Here is a 23,348-nt window from a genome sequence, read left to right as displayed (position 1 = left end):
TTACATGTGAATTCCCAAAATGCATTGCTGCAGTGGAAGCAATTGATGGTGGGCGAAGATGGGGAACAACAGGGTAGTACACATGTGTAACACATGTTAATGAGAAATTATTACTAGCTACAGGTACAGAACAGAAATATGTAGAATATTATTGTGTATTTTATTTATTTTACTCCGACAAACATGACATTACTGCCTATTTTAAGCATGCATCAAATATATTGCATGCAACGGCCTACAAACATCACTTGCACTAACACATCTATAGTTGTTTATGAAAAGGTCCATTTTTGCTTTAACTCATATACAGACAGCATAATGAGGCACACGTATCATATTTTATGTCATTGTTTTCATAACTTAAAAACTGCACACGACTATTTAGCTCATCTACCATTGTGTTAAAGCAGCTGCAATTAATATCTCATCACAGCATACACTTCAACAGAGGGGGTGGGGTTCAGCACACACACTAATTACAGCCTCATTTTAGGGTCAACTTAGTTCACACCATTTTCACCTGTTTCAAGTAATTGAAAGGTGTGGCTGATTAGGCTTTTTGGGGAAGGGAATACCGTTCTTACAACCTGACTAGCACAACTGAAGTTAATCACACTCATTTGAAAGCTTCACTTTAGCTACTAAATGCCCCAACAACTCATTACTTATCAAAGCGTACCTCACACATTAGTTCACTCATATCTATAGTTGAACTACTACTATCAACGACACATTATCACACACTGCATGTGTTGTCTTGTTGAGTCACAGCCACATTCAGGTGTGGCACATCTTATATTAATGTACCACACATATCCTCTACCAAAAACAACACTTTTTGCAATATGACCACCTTCATGATAACCATTGTGAATGGTCATCTCATGATAGTTATGTACATTATGATACTGATATCACTACACAACATATGATTTTTATGTACAAATTTTATCTATTTATCCTCACGCATTACTGCAGAAACATAGTATGTTTTATGTTAGGGAACTCAAAAGTTCTAAGTACACAGGCATGTACATTGTTATTACAACTATTTATGTTCACTTTCACACACACATTTTGGGTTAAGGAACTGATGCTGTTACGTACTCATAAATACAGAACATACAATAACTGTTTGTTCAATATTTACACATGTAAATGTAAAACTTATGTTATTGTTATATATAGTTGCCCCTGAAGGACATGTGTCACCTGAGACTGAACAAGTGTCTTCACCTGGGTCAGCCAGCTCAACACACCTAGAAGGTGAGTGTATCAGTTGGTGGCCATATAATATGTGCTCTTCTATATGTTATGTTGTCATGTTCATTATTTGTTTTGCACATCTTCTTTAAATAGGATTACTTAGTGTCAGTGAAAATGAAGTGTAAGGCAACTTGTATTGTGTTAGTGATGTTAACTATCATGTAGGAGTTGTGAGTTTACAGCAAGTTTTCAGTCACTCATATTTCATACTGAGTCCAAACATTATTCTTAAGTCAAGGTAGTTTTTAATGTGAGGTTATAAAACGTATGGAAACATGTTAGTTGTTACTTATGACACAGTACAATTACATAGTAACACAGCAGAGATTAACATGCCATTTAATAATGTGTACATTTATTTGTAGAACATGATGAAGAGGATTTTGATGATGATGATGATGATGCCGCCGCCGCCGCCATAGACACACAAATACAAGCAAGTGACCATGAAGAGGTTCCAATTGAAACTGTTTTACCGCCAAATCGTCCAGCAAAAACCACATATGATGCAATTGTAGCTTCTGAGGGAAAAATTGTGGAAGCAGAAAATCGTCGCCATTCTGACCTGATGACAGTGCTGGAAAGGATGATTGCACTGCAGGAAGAAACAGTTTCACAATTGGCACATCTCCACAGAGTCTTCATTGAAGTGCCTAAGCAGTTGCAAAAAATCAACACCTCATTCGAAGCATTAGTTGTTCAGCAAACACAAGCTAATTACTGGAGAATGACTAATGTACCACAATTCAACACCTCCCAGCCAGGATCTGTTCATGCAGGTCAGTTTTCACCACATTCATCTGATATTCATTCACCAGGCCCAAATGTTACCGGTCAAGTAGCAGACATTGCTGTGCAGGTTCCTGATGACATCCTACCGCTGCCATCTGTACAAATTCAGCAGCAGACACCTACAAAGGAGGCGACAAAAACAAAACAAGACACACATGAAACAGACCAACCATCACTTGTGCAGTGTCTACCAACTTGCTCACATGTGTCAGTGGGCACAAGCCCTGTCCGTGAACAGTCACTACCCAAAAGCCCTGTAGGTGAGTCACTGCCCAAAAGCCCTGTAGGTGAATCGCTGCCCAAAAGCCCTGTAGGTGAATCGCTGCCCAAAAGCCCTGTAGGTGAATCGCTGCCCAAAAGCCCTGTAGGTGAATCGCTGCCCAAAAGCCCTGTAGGTGAATCACTGCCCAAAAGCCCTGTAGGTGAGTCACTGGCCACAAGCCCTGTAGGTGAGTCACTGGCCACAAGCCCCGTAGGTGAACAGTCACTGGCCACAAGCCCTGCCCGTGAAGTGCCAGAGGCCACTCAAAGTGGCTCTGTTGTGCCTAAAGTTGGTGGCAAAAGAAAAAGGAAAATTCAAGAGACAACAAGCAGGCCTGTTACTCGCTCGCAAAAGGAACAAAAAAAATAAATGTTATAATTCAGAAAATATGTCTTTGGCCTTGTTTTGTTGATTTCAGATTATCTAATTACTATTGTATGTATGCTGAAGACTGTGTTGTTTCCAAACTTTCAAGTATGTTCTTGTACACGTGAAGTTTTGGAAATGTTAACACTCCTAATTAATGAATAGTGTTATAAATATTTATGTTTTAATCGTCTGTTCAGTAATGGTTCACCAGGAGCCAGTTGCTAAGTTTAGAGAAGCTGCCATTGACTTTGCAGCAAAACATTGCATTTGGGTGTGTTAATTGATGTAATCATTGCATGTGCATATTATTTTCATGCAATTATAAAAGCACCTATTTAACTGCAAACATCTTTCTTGTACGTGTACAGCAGGATTTTGTGTTAAATATTACTTACCTTTGGTGGCCATTGTAATGTTGTCCTTTAATCATTTATGTGTTCTTGTTTCAAGAACATCTCTGAATTGATACTAATATATATGTAGTATGTATTGATATATGCACACACACACACACAGACACACACTGTGTGTGTGTGTGTGTGTATATATAGTACTATCTAAACTGGTATAGATGTATTTACAAAAAACATACACTTCATGCTTCCTTGTGAAAACACACTATTTTAATAATACAGGCCTAATGTTTGACAACTATACTAAGTGTGAGCCTCTAACATTATTGGGTGCAAACAAATGTTTATTACTTAATTCACTCATGTTTATCACCATTTAAATAGGTTTCATACAAGGCCTACTTACTGCCATCAATATGTTGTGTGTACTCCTGCAATATAAAAAAAAAAAAAAAAGATACATTATATATATATATATATATATATATATATATATATATATATATATACATATACATATACATATATACACACACACACACACACTATACATATAGTACAATATACACTTTATATATATATATATTTTTTTATGAGAGAGATATATTTATATATATATATAGATACACACGTATTTAAACTCATGCAGACAGGTAGTTAACCAGAATTTCAAATACACACAGAAATGTATGTGGGAAAAAAACATTTCATTTTGCAGGTGTGTGTATTTACTGATATCGCTGTCTAAGCACTATTTTCACACAGTGCTCTTTGTTATTTTTCTAGAAAACTCAATGTTACTGAAATAAGTGTAGGAATGTTTTCACAAACGAGATAAAAAAATGATACATGTTTTTCCCACATTCGCCTATCACTAACCACAAAACTTAAACCAATTAAAAGGACACATCCAATTGGCGTTTGAAATAAGGAGTAAAAGTAGTTACTTTGTTGACCTTGAAAACGAAACACAGGAATTTGTTAGCCATTGAGCAGAATCATTTTGATGAGCAAAGAAGACAGAACTGCACACATCTTTTGTGCTACTCTGACATGGCTGATGAATTCGTTAACAATATGAATCCCCTCTTGGGTTATAAGTACATGGTTTCAGAAGCAATTTTAAACAGTCGCGGACACAAAGCAAGCACACGCCAAATCTATGATTTGATTCGAGCTAAATATCCTTATTACCAAGACCGTAGGCATGCGCGGAATTTTAATTCCTCAATAAGATTCACTTTATCAACTAATGACTTTTTTGAACGTGTGCAGGATAAGCTAGAACACACCTATGGTTTCTGGAAGATTGCAAAGGAAAAGCATTTTACCCTGAAAGAGGGCACATATATTGTTGTGAAAGGCATATTTATTCCTAATGCCAATAGCAATGGATCCGCTACTACTGTTCCGTGTGAATCGATACCTGCTGCAATATCTGCACCCTCCATTCCTGAAACCCACATTGTACAACAACAAAACTACTATGATTATGTACCAAGCCTTTCAGCTGAAAATGCATTGAAATGGGAACCAGAAGAAATGAACCTACCTCCCGACCAATTGTTTGAAGAAAGCAGTGGCGATTCCTATGAGCGCTTCATGGAGGAGATGTGTGTCATACTGGATTCAGCGGGTGGGTCAAGCGTGGATGAAAATGCCTTGCATTTCTGGAGCGACCAGTTGCAGCCAGACGAACAGTTAATTCTAGAAGAATGGTAAATATAACAACCGTTATGCGTTGACTGTGCGTTTAAATGTTTTTTTTTGTTTTTTTTTTTTAACCACCATTTTCCCTTTCAATGCATGGATACAGCGTAACATTGCAGACTGCATAACATGTAGCGATCACAAAGAAATTGTTGCCGAATACAATATAGTATAACCTGAAAGAGTAGTACACATTGCTGACGGAATAAATATACGTACTTTCCTATCCCTTTAACCATATTAGCAACATTTTAACATAACTCTAACACATACCTGTTTTGTTATCATGCAACATTTAAAAGCGGGTCCACCACGTATGACGTGGGACCCTTGTCATGGGCCAAGGCGTCCTTAAAAAGGATTACGGGGACTTCCGGTGGTGACGTCACACCACATGCCAGCCTGATTCGGAGCTCCCTATTCCCCTCCATGAAAAGGTGCTAGAACGAGCACAAAAACCACTACAAAACTCACCAAAACGAGAGGGCACTAAGAGCTAAGCTCAAGGATGGCTAAGCACCAAAAAAAGGGACCCATGCAGAGTGTCTCAGCTTATTTCACGCCGTCGAAGCGCCCGGGAGACCAGGAGGAGCTGAGCCAAGATGGCGCCGACCCCAGCGTGGCAAGCACTCCCGCCCGCGAGCAGCAGATCCCGGAGAACATCACAGCTAGCCACCTGATCACTAAAGATTTTTTGGAGGACTATATGACCCAAATGTTCTCCAAACTCAGAAAAGATGTCAGCCAAGACTTTAATAGTGCTATAAATAAAATGAAAAAGGATATCACCGAAATCTCCCAAAGAACAGATTCCCTGGAGAGCAGGGTGGAGGAAATAGAAGCGGTTCAGTCCTCGGCCGAGGACGAGATTAACCGACTTAACCAGGAGATAAACCGCCTAAAGGATGGATTAGAGGACCAAGAGAACCGGGACCGACGTCAGAACTTAAGGTTCCGGAACATCCCTGAGTCGGTTCCCGCAGAAGCACTCACATCTTACCTTCAGGATCTCTTCCAGCACCTGGTACCAGACCTAAAAAAGGAAGACATGGAGCTAGACCGAGCCCACAGAGCCCTCGGTCCACGACGAGAAGACCCAAAGAGACGCAGAGACGTCATCGCTCGCTTCCACTCATACACCACCAAGGAGAAAATAATAAACAAAAGCAGAGGAATGAACCAAATTCCGTTCCAAGGCGAGCAGCTTCAAATATACAACGACTTATCCAGAATAACTATCCTCCGTCGACAAGATCTTAAGCCGCTGACCCAGCACCTGCAAAACCACAATGTGCGCTATAGATGGGGCTTCCCCTTTAAACTAAGCGTTCTTGCTAAGGGTAAGCTCCATACTATCACCCACATTGATGACGCACCGGGTTTCCTGCGACTCCTGGACTTACCACCCATCCAGAGACGAGGCCGAGACGAGGATGACGAGGAAGCCAATCTACCCCCACATCAACGCGGTTCCAGGTCCTCAGAACGCCTAGCCCAGCAGAAGACGTCCAAGACCCCGTCTGGATCCTAAAGAGGAAAAGACAACAGCACAAGACAAGCCGTGCTGACACCCAGCCCAGCTGAGATGACATCGCCAGAAAGCTCGGGACTGTACCACTTCCCCCTTTACCTGTTCCCCTGAGGCTTCTACCTACATAACTCCACGATACCTGCAGAAAGAATCAAAAGTAAAGTACGGCAAAAGAAATAAATAAATAAATTACTAAACGCAGCTCCACAGTGTTAACCCCGGGGAGTCCCAGACCCCCAAAGAACACTCCCCAGACCCCCCCTCCCATCCAACCCACACTCCGTAATGCTCCCCCCACTGTTCTCCCAATCCCGCTCCAGCCGAATACTCAGTGCACCCCCCCTGCCTAAACCGCCCCCCCCCACCACCCCCCTCAACGCCACAGACCCAGCTACATGCACAACACATAGAGAACATTTGAACGCCCCATTTCCCCCACCCACACTCCTTCCCCCCCCTCCACCGCCCTAGACAATCTCCATCCCCTACCAGAATCGAGTACCCCAAACATCTCTGCCCCCCTTACCCTCACCTCCCCCACCCCCTTCCCTTCTTCTCTCCCCCCGCACTCGCTCTAACCCCCCCCCCCCCCATCTCCCCCTCTGAGACCACACAGACGCTGAAGAAACTCCGGTCCCCCCCCTACCTACCTGGAGGGCGAAAACTGAAGTCCAGCCGGTGAAAGAACACAGGAGAATGAACAGCACCCAGCACCAGCCTAGGAGTCTGCCGGGTACAGTAAAATTGAAAGGAACAATACATACCAGACTTGACCATGTGAGGGCGCTCTCCCATTAGATTTCAGACTGAGACTTTCAGTCAAAAGAACCTCACAGATATAATGTCGCCTAAACTCTCACATAATAAATACTCCCCCCTCTTTTTACTACTATCACCCCCCTCCCCCCTCCCCTCCTTTCCCCCTCCTTCTTCCCACCCCCCCCCTCCTATACCCCCCCTCCTCCACCCCCCCCACGTATACGAACTCAACAGGCGTCCCACCCCCTTCCCCCCCCCCCTCCCCCTCTGCACCCCCCCACCCCCCTCCTCTGCACCTCCCCACCCCCCATTTTTCCCCCCCATATATGAAACAAGAAGTCAGCGACGAGACGACAAAATGCAGAACTAGAGGGGAGCCAGTATATTAAGAGGTCCCCCTCTCTCTCTCAATATTAGTAGGATGGCATACAAATGTACGATACTGTTGCAAATGTTATGTGAATATGCATCCCCTGCGGATTCCCCTCCCCCTCCCTACCCCCCCCCCCCCCCCATCCTCTGCCCTAGTACCCCTCCTGCTCCCCCCCCCCTCCCCCCCTCCCTATTATAAGCTATTTAGCGAACTAAGTGATTACATATGCTTAACCCAGGTAAACACATACAGAGCCTCAGAGTAAGCGGGTCAAAGAGTCATCTCAGGTACTTAGTATACCAGGACCAACCTAGATAAGGGTACGCCCCTAATTACCACTAGAAACAAAGAAACTACCCATGCCCACCCCCCCAACTAGTGGTCCCCCCCATTTACAGAATGGAGGGTCTAGGGACTAACACAGTGCTCCGAGACAGGCCCATGTCTCCGGAAGTCCCCCCAGGGGCACCCCGCCCCACCTCCTTTTTCACGAAAGTGTCAAAGGTTACTTCTTATAGGCCTACTCAAGGCCCACCCAGTTTTCCCCCCCCTTATATGTGTCCCTCCCCTACTACCCCTATCCCCAGCGCAAACCCTCCCTCCGCGACCCCCTCTACCGAGGGTTCAGGTCTATCCGTCGCCCCCTGGTTCCGAACTCCTGACATGGGAAAAATAGGAGTCACAGGGCCTAGTGCCCTGAAAACACCATAAGAAAAACAATGGCCTCCATTAAACTAATTTCAATCAACGCCAAAGGCCTTAACTCTGTAAAAAAGAGGAAACTAGTCCTCACAGATCTCAAAAGATCCCGAGGCGATATAGTCCTAATACAGGAAACGCATTTTAACACCCAGACGCCCCCCAACACATTTAAAAATGTATTCCCCCAGGCATACTACGCCTCATCTCCTAGCAAAAAAAGAGGAGTAGCTATCCTCTTTAGGGCTGGGGTCCCATTTGTACTGACAAAATCTCACCAAGACCCCGAAGGACGCTCGCTCATACTCCAGGGCACCTTGGCAGGGTCCCCGATCACAATTGTCAATGTATACGCCCCTAATTCCAATCAAATTCAATTCCTGAACAGCCTACTAGAAACCCTAGACCAACAATCTCTATCCTCTCTGATCATTGGAGGAGACTTTAATATGGTGGCCTCATACAAAAATGATAAATCCGGCCCTGGCCAAACAAGCCCAGACCACACACTCTCCCAGAGCAGTACTCAGGCCCAGAAAAAGGCTAAGCAATTCCGGGATATTATGGAAAGTTACTCACTGATCGATATATGGAGGGCTCAGCACCAGGGCCAGAGGGACTACACTTTCTTCTCCACCCCTCATCAGTCCTACTCGAGGATCGATTATTTTCTGGGCACCAGTAACGTCTTCCAGGCCTCCTCCCAGTCCAACATCGGGCCGATCACATGGTCCGACCACGCACCCATTGATCTTTTATTATCCCTCCCATTTATCAAACATGCCCAATATAAATGGAAGCTCAATGACTCCCTTCTTAATTGCCCCGACACCGAGACCTCAATTCGCCAAAAGTTGGTATCTTTCTTTAAGTATAACAAAGGCACTGCTTCAACCCCAGCTATGCTATGGGAGGCACATAAAGCCACTATCAGGGGAGACTTAATTTCTATAGCCTCATACAAAAAAAAAAAAAAACTCAAACTCCAAAAAGAACTTACAGAAAAAATCTCCCAGTTAGAAGCCCAACATAAAATCTCAACCTCCAAGACGACACTAAAGCAATTAACACTAGCCAGAGCTGCCCTCAAACAGACACAGCTAGAGGAAGTTGAAAAAGCCCTCAGATGGTCTAAACAAAAATACTTTGACAAAGGCAACAAAGCCGACAAGCTCCTGGCCTCGAAGTTAAGGGGTGCCAGAGCAAAAGCCCAGATCGCAAAAATTCAGACGAATAAAGGACAGGTCACATATCTAGAGAAGGAGATAACACGAGAGTTCGCGAAATTTTATTCAGACCTGTATAACCTCCATCCCCCAGGCCAAGACCCAGTTAATATCACTAAAATAACCCAATACCTAGAGCAGTGTAGCCTACCCACACTCACTCCAGAAGAGACTGAGAGCTTAAACAAAGCAATAAATCAAGAGGAACTGTCCCTAGCCATACAATCCCTCAAGATAGCAAAAACCCCGGGCCCAGATGGCTTTTCTAATAGCTATTATAAACTGTTTTTACCTATCCTATCCCCCTACCTCCTCCAAATGTACAACTCGTTCCTACAAGGAGAGCCGATACCCTCTACTATCACAGCGGCAAACTTAGCGATTATTCACAAAGAGGGAAGAGACCCTCTCCTCTGCGGGAATTATAGGCCCATATCCCTGCTGAATACCGATCTCAAAATCTACAGTAAGATCCTGGCAAACAGGCTAAACCCAATTCTCCCTAGACTCATACATGTAGATCAAGTAGGGTTTGTGTCCGGAAGACAGGCCTCCGACAACACACGTAAAATAGTGGATATAATAGACCACGTGCATCTCACTGGGACCAGGGCAATGATTCTAAGCCTCGACGCTGAAAAAGCGTTCGACAGGATCAAGTGGTCCTTCCTAGACCAGACCATGCTGAGGTTTGGATTCTCAGGACCTTTCCTGGAAGGAGTGAGAGCTCTTTACCATAACCCAACAGCATATGTTAAATTGGCAGGTGGGTTTTCGGACCCAATAAAGATCAGAAATGGGACTAGACAGGGCTGCCCACTCTCCCCTCTATTATTCGCCTTAACTATAGAGCCCCTAGCAGCCAAAATCAGGGACGAACCCAACATAAAAGGTATCCAAATTGGAGATAGAGAACACAAAATTTCGCTGTTTGCAGACGATGTGATCTTGACCCTCGCGAACCCCCATACCTCCCTCCCCAACCTTCAACGACACCTAACTCAATTCGGCCAAGTATCTGACTACAAAGTAAACATGGACAAGTCTGAGGCCCTAAATTTATCCCTCCCCCCCCAGGACTGGACCCTTATTCAAGCCAACTATAAATATCGATGGAGCCCCACCCACATTAAATACTTGGGTGTTAAAATCTCCAATTCCTACAGCTCCCTATACCAATATAACTACCCACCCCTATTTAACCAGATCAAAAAAGACCTAGAGATCTGGAAAAAACACCAAATATCGTGGTTTGGGAGAATCACGGCAGTAAAAATGAACGTTCTCCCAAGACTGTTATATAACTTCCAAACCCTTCCAATCCCGGTCCCACAAACAGCGCTTAAAAACATGCAGTCTCTAATTCTCCAATTTATTTGGAATGACAAAAGGCCCAGAGTCCCTCGGTCAGTGATGCTCTCGTCTAGAGAAAGAGGAGGTGTGGGGGTCCCCGACATTGCAAAATACTACATCGCAGCACAGCTGAAGCAGGCTGTAGTTTGGAATTGCGACCCGGCCCTAGCTTCTTGGTTAGAGATAGAGTCTCACTACGCCTACCCCCTCTCCTTCCAAATGGCAATGTGGCCCACTGGCAGCAGAGGGGATAAACCACCAAGGTTTGCCCTGGGAGCAATGAGATGCACGTGGGAGGTATGGCTTAAATGTAGAGGGAAGTACGGTCTGGTAGCATCCCCCTCACAGCTCACCCCCATCTTTGGAAACCCCAAATTCCCTCCAGGGTGTTCTCCAAGCCAATTTGACCAATTTCAGGGTCACAACATTAGGATGGTGGCCGATCTGCTGCGGAAAGATGAGATCGCTACTTATCAGGTGATTAGGGACAAATACGAGATACAGGGCCTCCACCTATTTAAATATCTGCAAGTGAGACATTTTCTCCTATCCCTCTCGCCAACTTCCAAATTTCCTAAATTAACCAGATTTGAAACCCTCTGCGCCAAAACAACCTATCAAAAAGGCCTGATCTCTCAAATATATAAAGGATTAGTACCCCAGTCTGGCCCACCCAACCATAGATATATGCAACGATGGTCCGAGGAATTGGGCCTCTCAATAGATCCGGAGGACTGGGAGGAGATCTGGGAGCAAGCCTCTAAAACCTCAATTTGCACAACAATAAAAGAAAATATATACAAAATTCTATTCCAATGGTACCTGACCCCCGCTAGGCTGAGCCAGATCTACCCAGGCGCAGTTGATCTGTGCTGGAGGGGATGTGGTCAAAAGGGGGACATGGCCCACATTTGGTGGTCATGTCCGGAGATTCAGAAATTTTGGGCCATGATCCAGAGGCTCATACGAGAGGTCACGGGACTAACCCTACCCCTAGACCCGGTGACCCTGGTGCTGAACAAACCTGTTGATGATCTCCATCCACCGATGTCCAGACTTATAACGGCCATACTGACGGCAGCCAGGTGTTCCATTGCTGCCGCTTGGAAGCAGACTAGAGCTCCCTCTAGAACCACTGTCACTAGCAGAATTAACGAAGTTATGTCAATGGAGAAACTGACCGCTCTGCTCCAAAAGAAAATACCCCAATTTCTAAACACCTGGGACCCGTGGCTAACAAAATAAATATACCCATAGGTAGTCGCGGAGGTAGGAGCGCGCCACCCACTCCCCCCCCCCTCTCTCTCCTAGGTTCCCCCCCCTTCCCCCCCCTCCCATGTGAGTCTTCCCCCCTCCCCCTCCTCCCCTCCCCCTCCCATCCAGTCACCACCCCCAAGAAAATGGAAAAAGTTATTGGGTCCCTGTCAGATTGTTGAAAGCACCATTGTCATGGGATCATGACACCCTTGTATGTACTGTTTGACATGATTGTACCCAATAAAAAAATTGAGTTAAAAAAAAAAGGATTACGGATGTAAGTCCCGCCCCCAAGCGACGTGCGCGCCTCAAAGCCTATTGGCTGTCATGTTTTGTTATAGTAACGGTAACTGCAGTGTGTCATGTGTGCGGCTCAGTGTTTGTAGGCGCCAACTGGGCGTTAGCTGAATGTTAATTGAGTCGGAGGAGTGTTAGCGTGCGTTTCACGCTGGTTTAACATGACGTCACACGTATTGCATTTGCGCATTGTGTTATCGGCCGTCCTTTCTGTCCAAACACGTCTGTTTCAAAAGAATACAGATGTACTCGTTTAGAACGAATGTAGTTTCGTATTCATTGTATTTGAAATAAAGATTTTATGTTTAATGGTATTTTCAAGATGTATTGAACGCACAACGTACGCTTTGTTTTGCGCATGCGCTAACAGTTAGTGCAGCCAAGCGTGAAGTGCGTGCGCACACTAAGATGTGCGCGCACATTTTTCAGTATACAGGCAACGTTCACATCATATACATAGTTATGCCTGCTACAAATTTAAAGAAACATTACATACTGATGTACACTTGTACTTCTAACATATAAGTGAGTGACGTGTGTATGTACACAATCATATAGAGCTGTGTAATGCGTTGTCACGGATACATATATAGTAAGGTGCCATATTTGACCATCATGTGTTTGCTGTATTTCAGAGATGTCGGGGAAGATACAATCGGATCAATGTATGATTTCAGAAGAGTCTACCTTTATATGAGATGATTGTGAGGAGGAGTCACCGACTACTATACTACATATGGAACTAATTTTATATTGCTTGCAGCGCTTATTAACAAACAATTAAAAATGTGATACCCTTATGCCTATATTGCATAAGCACTTAATTAACATAATGATGTTGCAAAATAGTGCCTCATGAATTTTTATTGAGTGTTCTTTAATGACTACTATCATTTTATGGCATGGTGTGTTTTATATATAACAACCATTCCCACTCTGCTAACACATTTGTGTATTCTATTGTGTAATGGAACGTATGACTGTCGAAACTATGTAACAATAATAATAATAATAATAATAATAATAATAATTATAATATGAGCATGTTCATGTATAGCGCTGCTAGTTGTACACAGCGCTTTACAGACACATTTTTCAGGCTGAGGTCCCTGGCCCGTGGAACTTACAATTTATTTTTTGCCGCCTGAGGCACAGGGAGATAAAGTGACTTGCCCAAGGTCACAAGGAGCCGACACCGGGAATTGAACCAGACTCCCCTGCTTCAAACTCTCAGTGCCAGTGTGTGTCTTTACTCACTGAGCCACTCCTTCTCCCAATGTAAAGGACACTTACAACCAACTAGCCATTTATTGTTAAAAATCTCTTGTTACATGGGTATGTTGATAAAATGGTTTGGGACTGTAGCAAATAATGTTATTGGCCAGATGTTGTGGTCCCCTACAATGCATGAAGTTCTGAATATGACATCAACATCATGTAATGAAGTACATTTCTGTGTATATTTCATTAACCTAACTAACTATAGTTTACTGTGTTTATTAAACGTTATAAAAATACATAGTATAGTCAATATGATGATATAAGCTACCATAATAAAGCTGGTGTTATCATTTGTCGGTGTTATACATGGATCCTACACAAATTGATACAGACACAAACAGTTGTCTTACAAAGTGTGTCTATGCTAATGTGCACGTGATTGACGTTACAATTGTGAAAATACTTGATAATTATCATCATGATAATGATGAAGTGACGTGATTTATATTCCAAAAATATTACCAACATTGTCATATTGGTAAATTATAAATGCTAAATGACAGTAACATTAGCGACAAATTTGTCTTCTCTGTTAACAGTTTAACACTTGGTACATGTAGGACACATCCACACACGTGTGACTTATACATACACATGTCACAAATTTAAATTAATGTTGACTATTAATTCCTAGCATTACAAAACACCAACATTGCTAAATATAAGATGTAGTACGCATTGTTGTGATTGCAGGCATTCATGCATGGAGTTTTATGATCAGTCAATTTCATCCATGATGAATGATCTCCCGTAAGTAAAGAAATAACTACAGTTATCCCCTTGTCTCCAAACACCTCTATATTACATTAATGGAATTTATAAGGAAACATACATAAAATGTGATGAAATGGGAGTAATCATTTTCTAATACAATGCACATGAAAGCTCAAGAGTAGCTAAATGCATATACATGATACAGAAAGTACATATATGTAACATTTGTGTTTAAACCAATATGTTGGGTTTTTACTACAAATAATTATAGGAAGATTGATGTAGGCACATCTTATGAGAGATGTCAGCAAATATACATACCATGATCAGTCATACTGGAGATATACCTATAATGCAAAGGAACAATATATAAATTGCAAACATTGACATGCCATCTTCAGTACCGTAAACAACACAGCAAAGTGTGTATTTGGTGTTAAATGTGCAACACCATGTATATTTCATGACATTCAAAATGTAAATCAGGCTGGTGTACACATCATATGGATGTACATGTTATACTGCACCAATAACATTGTATGTAAGCATACTAGAAGCATGAATGAGTATGGGCATAATATGTGTATTGTGTTAGCATAAGGAACAACACAATGCTAAAATATTAGTGCTTTGTTACCCCAGTTGTATTCACATACACACAACTAAAGTAAAATTGAAGAGGGATTATATAACCTGTGCAACAATAACATACCGGTGCCACATCCCTTTGTGCACACAGCAGAGAGAAGAAAGGTGTGCAACCCATATTCATCTGTGTCCTACCAGAAGGGTATATAAAAAAACATTATTGTTAAGATAACATAATGTAAGTATAAAAGTAGAACTTGGAACATATATGTTTTTACTTACAAGAAAAAAATGAATTGATGAGATTCTGTCGTGTCTGGCCACCACTGGCTGTTTGTTCATTTTCAGCAGCTACATGGGTGGGATGCTCGTCTACCAAAGGCTCAGCTAGGTCTGATTGTACATTGTGCCTGAGTGCAACATTGTGCAAAATGCAACAGGCAAGGATAATATCAGACACTTTTTGAGGCTTGTATAGAAGAGCCCCACCAGTTCTGTCCAGACACCTAAATCTGGTCTTGAGTAGGCCAAATGTCCTCTCTATAACAGATCTTGTAGATATATGGGCTGCATTGTACCTCTCCTCTGCTTCAGTTTGAGGGTTTAGCACCGGAGTCAAGAGCCACGGCCTAATTCCGTATCCTGAGTCACCTATAATGAATGGAGCACACATAAGCTGACATTAGTGATCAAATTGTACAATGCCAACATTCCTAAATAAAAAAGTGTTTTGTGTTAGAACATGTAAATGTGTACTCACCCAGCAGCCAACCATGTTCAAAATGTCCCTCTTCGAACGCATGGAAGACTGAAGAGTTCCTCAGGATAGAGGAATCGTGACTGGAACCAGGGAATTTGGGTACCACATGCATTATCCTCATCGTCGCATCACATACCACCTGTACATTGAGTGAATGGTAGTGCTTCCGATTGCGGTACACATGCTCACTCTGACTAGGTGCAATCAAAGCAACATGTGTGCAATCGATTGCACCCAGCACACATGGTATCCCTGCTATATTATAAAAGCCAGTCCTGACTTCCAGCCACTCTGTCGCCTCTGTAGGAAAATGAATATAATTCCTAGCGCGTCTATTGAGTGCATAGAGAAACTGGGTCAAGGCCCGCGAGAATGTAGATTGGCGAGAACCCGCCCACTATGCCCACAGTTGTCTGGTATGACGCGGAAGCAAGATAATGTAAAGAGCACAGCATTTTAACAAGCCCAGGGACTGCACGACCTCTGGCTGTGAAAAAATCTAAATCTCCCCTTATCTCCTGATAAAGAGCTAAGATTGCTGCTGAACTCAAACGATAGCGACTTACAATCTCCTCCTCACTCATCCCATCTAACAGGGTTCTCTCCCTGTACAGACGCGGACGAGGCACAACTTGTCTCCTCTGTCTTCTCCTCTAATCTCCTGTCCCTCTCCCTGTCTCTGTCGTATCCGCGTGACTGTCCCTGTCACTGTCACTGTCCCTCGGTGTGTCCCTCCCTTGCCCTATATGATTGTCTTCATCATCAAGCATGTCATAGAAAAGAATGTTCCTCCGTCTCCTAAACAATCTCAACATTTTGAAATGAGTAGCTGTGAATGATCAGGTAATGGGCGTCCTTTAAATAGGTATGTGATGATGTCAGGTGACATAGTAAAATGCAAGGTGTTACATTAACATAATAAAGTACTTCTGTGGCAAGCTGTGTGCAGTTCTTGTTATAAGTATTTGTTGTGTGTATTCTGCAGGGAATGATGATATTTGGCAATGATGTGACGTGAACCTTTGTAGAAACATTGCTTGCAAATAAATAGTTGCATGTGCAATGCATGTAACACTTGTGAACGCAACAGTCAGTCATGTAATTAGGCAAAAAGGCTGAGATTGACGTGGGAAAAGTTTTGTGTAACATGTGTAATTAGGCATGTTATTGTGACATGTTGACAACAATGAATAGTCGTGTGCATATGCATGCATTTCTGTAAGGAGGATAGTTGGTATAGAATGAGTTTACAAGGTGTCCCAATGCTGAATTACTGTACATGTGTGTATAAGTTAGGTTGAAGTGCTTGTAATGCTACGGTTACAATGTAAACATGCAATGTGATTGAGCGTCCAATAAGTGACGTCATGAAAATAGGGAGGACCCAAAAGTATATGTAAACATGAGAAGACAGATGTACATGAACGTTTAAAGATGCGTGTCACATTACAAGCATTGTGTAATGTAAAGGAAGATGAATATACTGTGTATGTGTGACATGTGTGACATGTGTAACATCATGTAAATAATTGTCGCTCAGTTCAGTAAAATGTGTGATATGATGTGAGGTTCTCCTTTAAGAGTTGAGTATAGTATTTTCCCTTGACACATCATCACATGATGAGTAATGTGACACGCAAATGATGAAAACATGTAAAAGTACAATGTTATGCAAATAATACACGTCAGCTGTGACACAATGCAGGGAATGCCCCCACACTGTAATGCAAATCCCCTTTGTATTGTGAGCAATGAAACGTAAACAGTACTATACTGTTATACGTCCCCGCTCCATTGACTCCATTGATGTACAGAAGTTTTTTTTTTCTAAGTGCCGTTGCGGCAGCCTTTGCGATCGTTCTCCCCTCCAAACTGCCAACTTTAGTTGGCGGGAGAAATTGGCCATGACATCTCAATTTCGTAGTGCCGATCAGGCCCGATAAGCTGTTTTTTTTTGTTGAATCCAGCCGATTTAAAAAAGTGGCGATAAGTGGCGAAAACAGGCTTATCGGCAGCCGACTGGCCATAACAAAATAATCGGCTCCGAAACCTGGCGAAATCAAGCACTTATCGGCGCTTACTGAATCTCAAAACCAATTTTGCCTATAAAATGGCGATAATTCCCTTATCAACGCTTACTGCATGAGGCCCTAAATGAGCTAAGTTCTGTGATATAAGCATACTGAACCAGGAACCTAACAAAACTACATTAAAACAGCTCCAAGTAGGAGACTGACAACATTGCGCGTCCAACGCGCGTTTCCCTCCAGCAAAGGAGCTTCTTCAGGGACAAATTTTACTGGGGGGGAGAGGACTGATATACCCTGTCAGTACCTTAATTGCACAAATGATTACCAGCAGCTGTAGCGCATGCGCATTGTGCTCACGCCCGCAGCAGTGAAATAAAGTGTCACAATACTCATAAGAATAGGTGCTATAAAGTTCTAATGTCAACATAACCACAACATACTATTGGTAGTAGCTTCCCGATTGTTTCCCGGGCAGAAACAGAGGTTTAGAAGCATAACGGCGCCCTCGCCGGGTACTGCGCATGCGCGAGGACTTAGAGGATAATCCTGTTAGAAACTAGCCTCGTATCGCGCATGCGCGGGAATTTAGAAAGAATCCTATAGATGTTAATCAAGAATTGCGCATGCGTGGGGACTTAGGAGATATTCAGGTTGTAAATTCGGCAAGTCCTGCGCGTGCGCGGAGACTTGGAACATCTACCTTATTAAATGTCCATCGAATATCGCGCATGCGCGGGGACTTAGAGCTACTCCAAGTGGTGATCTGAACCGGAGCGCATCAGCCACGTACCGCGCATGCGCAACAACTTGCAGCTTGATGTCTGTGGTAACCTTAAACCGAAGTAACCATATACACCATAGTGGAACACAGCCATGTATTGCGCATGCGCGAAAATTTAGAAAAAATCCCAGTTGAGAGATTATTCTAGTGCGCACGCGCAGGCTGATTGCAAGGTATTCTAATGCACGAAGTTGAGATAGCATTGCCAACCAGCCTTACATATGATTGTTAAATGCCACCATAGTGCACATGGTAACCAGAATAGAGTGTATTAAACATAAACAGGGCAAAGAGGGTAGTAGTCCTGTCGTAGTATAGCAACTATATGTCTATTGCACATACTAAATAATGAAGATCCCCAGCAGGTATATGTTACTGACCAATGTGTCATTAAAAATGCAGTAATGAGATGCGCATGCGCGGCTGGTTGAGGATGGCTGCATAGACCCACAGCTCCTCCAACCGCCGGCACAATAAAGAAAATAAACACTAGCAAAACCAGCATTTTCGGAGAAAAAAAACAGAGCGACAGACGTCTAAACCGGTCCCGGTCAAGATAATAAGCCCCAAAACAGGATGGCTGCTACAAGACAAAAGACCCGACGCAAGTCAGATGTCAGGGCCTACTTTACCGGCCAAAGCAAGGCTAGGGCTGCGGAGATGTCGGCTGTCTCTGATTCAGATTCAGCTCAAGATGCGGAGGGCTCAAGAGCGGCAGCAGAGCAGACAAAAGTCATTAAAAAAGAAATATCACGACTATTAATTGATCTCAAATCTTTCTTCAGAGGAGAGGTGGAGGGGCTCAGACACGACCTCATACAAATAGGTACAAGGACCAACGAACTGGAGGAGCGCATGGAAGCTAGCTCCAACACCCACAAAGAGACAAACTCCCGAGTACAGGCGCTGGAACAGAGAGTGGCAGAGCTGGAAGCCAGACAAGAGGACGGGGAGAATAGGGATAGAAGAAACAACCTCAGAGTTCGGGGGATACCAGAAGAAATCCTGGACCCAGAAGCTCTACTATCCCGGTGGATGGCCTCAATACTACCAGGCAGTCCGGCTTCAGACTTTAGAATGGACAGATGCCATAGGGCCCTACGATCCAGACCCGTGCCCTCCAATCCCCCTAGGGACGTGATCCTCCGGCTCCACTACTTCTCTGTCAAAGAAGAGGTGAGCAGAATCGCCCGTGCCACCCCCCACATTACCTTCGAGGGGATTACCCTCTTGATCTTCCAAGATCTGTCCCCTCTAACGTTGGCCAGACGGAGAGCGGTAGGGCATATAACCAAGGCCCTAAGGGACAGCGAGGTGCGGTATCGATGGGCATTCCCATTCGCCCTAGTAGCCATTAAAAACGGCAGACCGCAGGTGCTCAAACACCCCTCAGAAGGGGCAGCCTTCCTTAAAAAACCGGGGGGTGCGGGGCCCACAGGACAATGGTGCGGAGGGAACCCAGCAGGGGAAGAGGACGGGCTCCCCGCCAGGAAAGCAGGGTACCTCACCCACACCGGAGAGGAGCCTAAGCAAGGAGGGAGGAAGAGGGAAAAGCCCGTAAATACGGGACAAAATAACATTCGCGAGCTGCAGTTGCGCCCGTTGCGCAGTTGTAACACACCCTGACACACAGACCAAGGCAGAAATCCCCCCTACCGTGAGGCTGTCGAGACTCCGGAGTCGTCCCGCTGCCGAATATGGCGGCTCAAAGCAGGTGACCATAGCACATGGGTCCCCAAAATGGCGGCTATCTACATACTGGTGAGGAAGGAGGACAGAAGGGCACGAGATCCCCAATGGCGGCGGGGGTTTCGGCGGGAAGATCTGCTCTGCCGGCTGGACCCGCCCAGGGAGCCTCCCCCGATCCAGCCCTCTCGTCCTGGCAGCCCACAGCGGAATGACAATAACACGCCCACACTGGTGACGTCACGGGACTCGTTCCCGCGAGAGTTGGAGGAGAGGCGCGGCTAACAGACCCGGCGGACGACAGGATGACGTCAGAGGAGCGGCGACTTGCAGGAAGTGAAGAGGGCTCCTCTGGCGGAGGCACGCGAGCTCCACCGCCAGGGAAGCGACCGCGGGACATACGGATCTCCTTGGGAGGGACCTAAGTTAGCGGTGCAGAAGGAGGCTGCCTGGCCGCTCGGGGAGGGGATACCCCTGAGCAGGGGAGGGGGGTGGGGGGGGAGGCGAAGGCCCCAGCCGGTGCAAGGAGGCAAAGGGGAGGATATGGCAAAGACATGTATAGGTGGCCTACTTAAAGCATAATATAGTAGCAAGGAATAGTATACAGAGCATATATGGTATAGAGTAGATAGGGGGGGAAAAAGGAAAAAAAAAAAAAAAAAAGGGGGGGGGGGGAAAAGGGAAAAAAAAAAAAAAAAAAAAAGAACATGGGTACGAGAGAGATGCAAGCAGGGGGCTCCCACAAAGGATAACAGAGATACGGTGGGGAGGGGTTAGACATGATCCCAGAGGGAGGGGGAAAGGGGGAGAGCAACCGCGCCTGGGGGCAGTGAGGATTAGAGGAGGAGAGGAAGAAGTAGCTAGAGATAGAAAGAGCAGGGGTAGCACAGGGTGTGTAGTTGTAGTTTCAGTTATAGATAAGAGATAAGAGCTCACGAATAGAGCTCAAAATAGTTAAAAGATTAAGAATAGTTTAATAAGAGTTAACAAAATAGATAGAAGTGAAGATAGTTGCTAGGTTTTGTAACGCACAGAGCGGCCGGCGGGGGGGGGGTGCAGCCACCACTCTGCCTGCAGGCATGTGCGTCCTTGCCAGGAGGGGGGTCATAACCCCCCTACCTGGTACTGACCCGGAGATCTGTGGCGCGTTCTGGAAGCCACAGAGATGGACCAGGGGGGAGGAGGGTCCAGGGAGAAAATATCTCCACCGGGCACTGAACCCGAGGTCTTTTAGGACCAATACGGTTCTCATGTTGTTTATATGTGTTATATGTTTGTATTCCTCCCTCATGTTATCTCCCTTTCCCTCCCCAGTCCCAACAGGCGGTGGGTTGAATAGGCGCTTCCGGAGTCTACTCTACAAAATCCATGAGCAGAACATATCCAGGGTCTGGGGTAAGATCAGATCGGCATACATATTAGGCCCATACAGACACTACTACATAAAATGGAGGTAATTTTCATCTCACAAAACGCCAAAGGGCTCAATAGTCCACACAAGCGAAGAGTCGCTTTCACTGAGTTCAAGAGGAGAAGGGCGGACGTGGTCTTCCTACAGGAGACTCACTTCAGCTCGCGTAACAACCCGAAATTCCTCGACTCTAACTTCCGAAAGTTCTTCCTAGCATCAGGGGCAGAGAAAAAGAAAGGTGTAGCTATCCTGTTTCAGAATCACACACCCTTTCAGGTTGAAAAGGTTAAAAGGGACCCAAAGGGAAGGTACCTAGTGCTGGTCGGGCTCCTTAAGCAGGTCAGAATGACATTAGCGTGCATATATGCGCCAAATGAAGGTCAACTAGACTTTTACAACACATTTTTTCAGAAGCTGCAGTTATGGGCTGAGGGACAAATAATTCTAGGTGGCGACTTTAACACAGTCATGAATGCAAAGGTAGATAGGTCTACGTCCCAGAAAAATAATAAGAGAGAAGGGAATATCTCTCTGCTGAAAGGCCTCAAACAGATTAGCCTGGTGGACATATGGAGAGAGCAGCACCAGGGAGACCGCAGTTATTCTTTCTACTCCCACCCACATGACAGCTACAGTAGGATTGACCACTTCTTTGTATCGAGCAGAATGGTCCCACAAATTGCCGATACAAGCATACATGATATTACTTGGTCGGACCATGCATCAGTAGAGCTGAGATGCATTCAATTGGGTAGTGCCTGCCCATGAGCAAACTGGAAGCTAAATGAATCGATAATTAAAATCCCGGATATTCAAAACAAAGTGAAGTCTGAAATATCAGATTATTTCCGGATAAATAGTGGCAGTGTGGAGTCCCAATCACTGTTATGGGAGGCTCATAAGGCCACGATTAGGGGGGTATTAATCGGTATAGCGGCAAATAGGAAAAAGATAAAAGAAGCCAAATTATCCCAGCTTTATCACAGGTTACATGAGCTCTCTATTCTACATAACCGGACAGGTAGAGATGATGCTCTGAGGGAGTTGAAGGACGTTAGAATTCAGCTAAACCTCCTCCTTACTTCCCGGGCGGAGAAGAACATGAGTTGGACGCAGAGGAAGTTCTATGAGAAAGCTAACAAACCGGACACTATGCTAGCCACCAGACTTCGTAATCGGAAACCAAATTTTAACATTCAATCTATTACGACAGCAGGAGGCCAGAGTTCCTCAAACCCTAAAGTCATAGTAGGGGAGTTCGCGAAATTCTACGAACAGCTATATAATGGAGAGAAGGTAGTTCACAATGCTAGGACAAGTAGTAATCTACAGAAATTCCTAGCAGACGCAGCCTTGCCACAAGTAAACAGAAAGGAGCGAGAGGCTCTTCAACGAGACTTCACAAGGGAAGAACTAGAGGCGGTAGTAAAAAACTTAAAAGCATCAAAAGCCCCGGGCCCGGATGGGTTCTCCAATCTGTATTATAAAAAATTTATCGGAGTTTTGGCTCCACACATGCTCCAGCTGTTTAATGGAGTATTAGCAGGAGAGCCCTTCCCGGGACAGATGCTCCAGTCGTCGATCTCAGTAATTCATAAAGAGGACAAGGATCCCACTAGCTGCCAAAGTTACCGGCCAATATCATTAATTAACACAGATGTAAAAATCTACGCTAAATTACTGGCCAATAGATTAAATGTAATCCTGCCAAGGCTCATCCACCCGGATCAAGTTGGCTTCATTAGAGGTAGACAAGCGGCCGACAACACTAGAAGAATTGTGGATATAATAGACTTTATGGGAGCCAATGAGATTCGGGGTGTAGCCCTAAGCTTAGACGCGGAAAAAGC

The 23,348-nt window shown here is 44.4% G+C and overlaps 1 protein-coding gene across 1 annotated transcript; it reads left to right on the top strand.

Annotated features, from left to right (window-relative positions):
- The first annotated feature begins 1,117 nt into the window (after positions 1-1,117).
- On the top strand, positions 1,118-2,689 carry LOC142475317 (uncharacterized). Its single transcript, XM_075581234.1, has 2 exons — positions 1,118-1,266; positions 1,632-2,689. The coding sequence occupies exons 1-2, from the start codon at positions 1,170-1,172 to the stop codon at positions 2,687-2,689; spliced, it is 1,155 nt and encodes a 384-aa protein (XP_075437349.1). The 5' UTR covers positions 1,118-1,169.
- Positions 2,690-23,348: the final 20,659 nt, after the last annotated feature.

This window comes from Ascaphus truei, unplaced genomic scaffold (genome assembly GCF_040206685.1).
Source record: "Ascaphus truei isolate aAscTru1 unplaced genomic scaffold, aAscTru1.hap1 HAP1_SCAFFOLD_1153, whole genome shotgun sequence".
Taxonomy (NCBI): Eukaryota; Metazoa; Chordata; class Amphibia; order Anura; family Ascaphidae; genus Ascaphus; species Ascaphus truei.
This window is presented reverse-complemented; position numbering and strand designations above follow the sequence as displayed.

Excerpts from the sequence above, each read along its gene's own strand:
- LOC142475317 (XM_075581234.1), top strand. The coding sequence starts at position 1,170 with ATGTTATTGTTATATATAGTTGCCCCTGAAGGACATGTGTCACCTGAG. Across the intron at positions 1,267-1,631 it reads CAGCTCAACACACCTAGAAG|AACATGATGAAGAGGATTTT; the intron begins GTGAGTGTATCA and ends ATTTATTTGTAG.